The 5,000-nt window shown below is 50.0% G+C and overlaps 1 protein-coding gene across 1 annotated transcript in view; it reads left to right on the forward strand.

The window, feature by feature from the left end:
- Window positions 1–5,000, forward strand: part of LOC311313164 (plakophilin-4-like) — a gene marked incomplete at its 5' end in the record, with an annotated part of 33,860 nt that overhangs the window by 4,822 nt on the left and 24,038 nt on the right. Inside the window, 2 exons of the mRNA XM_084443233.1 lie at window positions 1,689–1,821; window positions 3,053–3,266. Of these exons, the coding sequence (XP_084299359.1) occupies window positions 1,689–1,821; window positions 3,053–3,266 (347 nt within the window). The remainder of the gene's footprint in view (window positions 1–1,688; window positions 1,822–3,052; window positions 3,267–5,000) is intronic.

Consider the following 5,000-nt stretch of genomic DNA (forward strand, 5'->3'; position numbering starts at 1 on the left):
ATCCATCCATCCATCCATCCATCCATCCATCCATCCATCCATCCATCCATCCATCCATCCATCCATCCATCCATCCATCCATCCATCCATCCATCCATCCATCCATCCATCCATCCATCCATCCATCCATCCATCCATCCATCCATCCATCCATCCATCCATCCATCCATCCATCCATCCATCCATCCATCCATCCATCCATCCATCCATCCATTCACCATCCATCCATCCATCCATCCATCCATCCATCCATCCATCCATCCATCCATCCATCCATCCATCCATCCATCCATCCATCCATCCCCCACCCCCCCCGGGCAGCAGTCCAGAACCTCAGCCTTAACGCTGCTCCGCCCGGCCCAGCTCACAGCGGGGCTGCAGGGGAAGCTGCTGTGTCCTCCCTGGACACTCTGACCTCTGACCTCTGACCGCAGGACAGACCTCTGACCGCGCACTTTATGGAGACTTGTTCACACCCCCGTGAGGCAGACTAGGCGGAGAGAGCGTCAGGGGGGCATCCACTGTCCCTCCTCCCTCCCTCCTCCCTTCTTTTACAGTCTGCCTCTGCAAGGGCAACGGACTAAAAGGTCCCTGGGGAAACATGTTCGCTCCAACTGTGTTCCCATCCAGGGAAATATACGTAGCACTTTTTCGTGTAGATCAGCTCTTTTTGCCTCAGGGATAATTAAAATTAATACTGTTTTTGATGTGGTTGGACTGGGGGCCTTGGTTGACCGGGCGCCACACCGAGCGAGGGCAATGGCATTTCTGTCACCACCTGAAACATCAATAACTGTCGGGGAAATTGTCCATGAAACAGAAAAAAGATCTAGCCTTGTTTCTCGACACGCACAAACTCCATCACCGACTGCCGTGAAGGAAAGTTTTACAAACAAGACACGTCCACGAAAAGTTTCAGAGTTCATTATTTGTCTCCAAGTTCTTCCAACTTCAACAGACCTGAATTTAGAATAGTTTGTTTTATACGTCTGTGAAATAAAAATGAATAGTTCCAACTGACGTGCAGCTTTCATAAAGTTCTTCCAACTACAAGTGACCTGAATTTAGAATAGTTTGTTTTGATATGTCTACAAAATAAAACTGTTTAATTCCAACTGACGCACAGCTTTTATTTGAAAAGCCTATGAAATTAATATGAGACTACTTTGGCCCCAGAGGCAGATCTATATTTCCTCTGAATCCGCTGAGTCACTCTCTGAAGAAAATATTCGCTCCTCATGCAGTATATTGAAGACGTGTGTGCTTGTACACGTGGCTGTGCGTGCATGTGTGTTGCATGTGTTTTCATATGTGTGCGTCCGTACGATTCTGTGTGTGTGCGTGTGTCTGTGTTTCTCTGGGTGGGTGTGTATCCCTTTGTGTGTGTGTGTGTGTGTGTCTGTGTTTCTCTGGGGTGGTGTGTGTCCCTGTGTGTGTGTGTGTGTGTGTGTGTGTGTGTGTGTGTGTGTCTGTCCCTGAGCTTGTGTGTGTGTGTGTGTGTGTGTGCGTGTGTCTGTCCCTGAGCTTGTGTGTGTGTGTGTGTGTGTGCGCGCGCGCATGTCTGCACGTCTGTGTGTGTGCATGTCTGCCCATCTATGTGTGTGCTGTCCCAGTGGGTGGGTGTGTTGGTCCTCGATGGTCACGCCTGTGGCTGCATCTCCCGTGTGTGTGTGTGTGTGTGTCTCTAGGGAGTTTGCCTGGCGTGACCCCGAGCTAGCGGAGGTCATCCACATGCTGCAGCACCAGTTCCCCTCGGTGCAGGCCAACGCAGCCGCCTACCTGCAGCACCTGTGCTTCGGAGACAACCGGACCAAGGTTGAGGTAGGCTCCGCCCCCTCCCTCATCAGTACCCAGCATGCACTGCTCCGCTCCACTCCCCCTCATCAGTACCAAGCATGCAGTTCAGCAGTGGCGTGGTGCAAGTGATGAGCAGCCGGGTGTAGGAGGAGAGGTTTGTGTGTGTGTGTGTGTGTGTGTGTGTGTGTGTGTGTGTGTGTGTGTGTGTGTGTGTGTGTGTGTGTGTGTGTGGAGGCTCTCAGGGAGCTGATCTCAGAACCAGCAGGGACTTCACATTACTGACATTAGACTGCAGTTTATGGTGCACAAACTCATAGAAGAACTAATAACCTTATCTTACACACTCACACACACACACACACACACACACACACACACACGCACACAAACAAGCACACATACAAACACAAGCACGTACAGTACTCTTTCCTGCCTTTTTTACAGACATTTCATAAAAAGAACATAGCATTTCCCACAGGTTTGATAAGACAGACAGTAATGTTTGCTGTGTCGATATGAAAAATGCCTTTTCCATTCTTGCGGTGCAAAAAGTTAATGTATTGAAATCTATTCATACCATACCACAAACTGTAGGGGTCGTTTTTTAAGTGGGTGTTACATCACCTTTGCTTCAATATTATTATTTTTGCTTCAGCTGGAAACCTTATTATGTTTCCAGACCCCTCTCAATAGTTCAGTCATTTTCTGTGAACATAGATTCACATAAAATATTTCCAAATAAACGTTCATCTGGAACGAATCAATCTCTATACATGCTGACTCTTTCAGGATACCCCCCGTTGGTTTGCTTGTTGTGGGACGACCGTTGTTTAGATTCATAACAAGCTGGGATTCAGTTGTTTGTCCAACATAATCCTGACTGTATTGCTATGAGAGGCCTAGTATTACTCTGAATCCACAATCCAAGATGGTGCTGTGAGTTAACTGTGTGAATCTCAACCCTCTGAGGTGTTTAGCACCTGGTGCTACTCTAACTGCTGTGTTTGTGTGTGTTCGTGTGTCTATCTAAGTGTGTGTGTGTGTGTGTGTGTGTGTGTGTTTGTCTTCAGTTGCATCGCCTTGGGCGGTATCAAGCACCTGGTGCTAACTGCTGAGTGAGTGAGTGTGTGTGTGTGTGTGTGTGTGTGTGTGTGTGTGCGTGTGTGTATCCAGGTGTGTTGTCTGGGGGGTATCAAGCACCTGGTGCTACTCTTAACTGCTGAGTGTGTGTGTGTGTGTGTGTGTGTGTGTTCAGGTGTGTCGTTTGGGGGGTATCAAGCACCTGGTGGACCTGCTGGACCACAAGGCCCTGGAGGTGCAGCGCAACGCCTGCGGCGCCCTGAGGAACCTGGTGTACGGGAAGGCCACTGACGACAACAAGGTCGCCGTGAGGAACGCCGGGGGCGTGCCCGCCCTGCTCCGCCTCCTGAGGAAGACCGTAGACGCTGAAGTCAGAGAGCTCGTCACGGGTAGGGCGATTGATTGGGTGGTTGATTGGTTGATTGATTGATTTTATTATGGATGTTGCAGACGGTAAAGATCCAAGTGATAACATGCCGAAGTGAAACTTATTTCCAGCACGGTCCCTGATTGCGTAAAAACACGACGGACAGTCACACACAACATCCATAAGTCCCCCTAACAACAATAAGCGACAGAAAAAAAACAGCCTTCAATTGACTACTACATTGTCGACATCCATTATCCCAACAGCTTCTAGCGTTCTAATGGGCGTGTGTGTCATGTTGTGCTGTGTTGTGTTGTGCGTGTTGCTGTCGTACGTTGCGTGTGCGTTTCCCTTAACGCTCCGCCCGCCTCTCCGGATGTAAGAGAAAGGTTGTGTTTTTGGATTGAACCCTCGAACCCAGAACCTCTGCGGATTCATCCTGGCGTGCATCTGTCCAACAGCTGTGTGTGTGTGTGTGTGTGTGTGTGTGTGTGTGTGTGTGTGTGTGTGTGTGTGTGTGTGTGTGTGTGTGTGTGTGTGTGTGTGTGTGTGTGTGTGTGTGCGCGCAGTCCTACTCTGCCATCTGGCTCTCTGAAGAAGTCGCATATCCACTGCTGTACACACTCTGTTGCATTATTCAGGCGTGTTTGGCCCTGTCAAATCCTCCGGAGTTCGACCGGGGGATATTTTAGGAGTTCGGGAACATTATCTGAGGTAGAGCTGTTGAATTATTTAACCGTACCGACTTCCTTGTCTGACTGGCATTAGTCACTGTGCAGTGCCTGTCCTAGCTAGTTCTCCGCCTAGACCTGTCACTCATCTCTGGGGGTTGTAGTCTCAAGGAGGTTTGTAGTCCCGGCTCGCTGTGGTCTTTACAGATCCCGTGGGTCTGTTCTGCTGAATAGGGATTGTCCACCGTGTCCTTCTGTCCTTCACGTCCTCTACGAGTGCTTCTCATATGGTCCCAGTAAAACAGCATTTGTTTGCAATGGACCTGCTAAAATAAACGTAGCCTCTGGTGGAAAAACAGATCAGGTCTTTCCTTGGTACTCCAGCCCAGTGTGTGCGTGTGTGTGTGTGTGTGTGTGCGTGTGCGTGTGTGTTTGTGTGTGTGTGTATGTGTCTCCTGATGCGCACGGTGCAGTTTTGTTGTGTGTGCGTGTGTGTGTGTGTGTGTGTGTGTGTCTGAGCTTGGCAAACAGGGAATAAATCCTAGTAGTTCAGGATCAGGGCGGAGTGGTACAGAAACATAAGCAAGCCAAGATGTTTGGCTCGCAGGTGGCTGAGTCAGCTAGCCCCCCCCCCCCCCTCAGTAGAGCACGGTCTCGTGTTACGGGGGCGCGGCCCCTCCCCTCAGGGGCGCTCTGAGCGCCAGCACACGGCGCTGTGGGACTGCTCTGCTTGTAGGGACGCATCGTAGAGGCGGAGTTGTCCGCGCAGCCGTCGTCTCCACCGGGGGTGAGGGGTTTATGCCGAGTGTGCGATTCTGCCAGAGGAGAGGTCGTGGTAGTACACACTATAGCATCCACTTTCAATAGCTTCATTAGTGGGTGTGCTCATAAAAGCCTATGGTGTATTTTATTTTTGTATTTTTTGATGAATGCTTGAATAGCCTGTCTTTGTTGCTGTACTTTAACAGGAAGAGAGCTAGTCGGTCTGACGTCTCCTGAGCTGTGCTCGGGGGGGGGGGGAAGCGGAGGAGCCATCCAATCAGCTAGCTTCGTTCTCATTAAAAAGCACATAGAGCCAAGACCCC

This window comes from Borostomias antarcticus, assembly GCF_949987555.1.
Source record: "Borostomias antarcticus genome assembly, chromosome: 9".
NCBI classification, from domain to species: Eukaryota; Metazoa; Chordata; class Actinopteri; order Stomiiformes; family Stomiidae; genus Borostomias; species Borostomias antarcticus.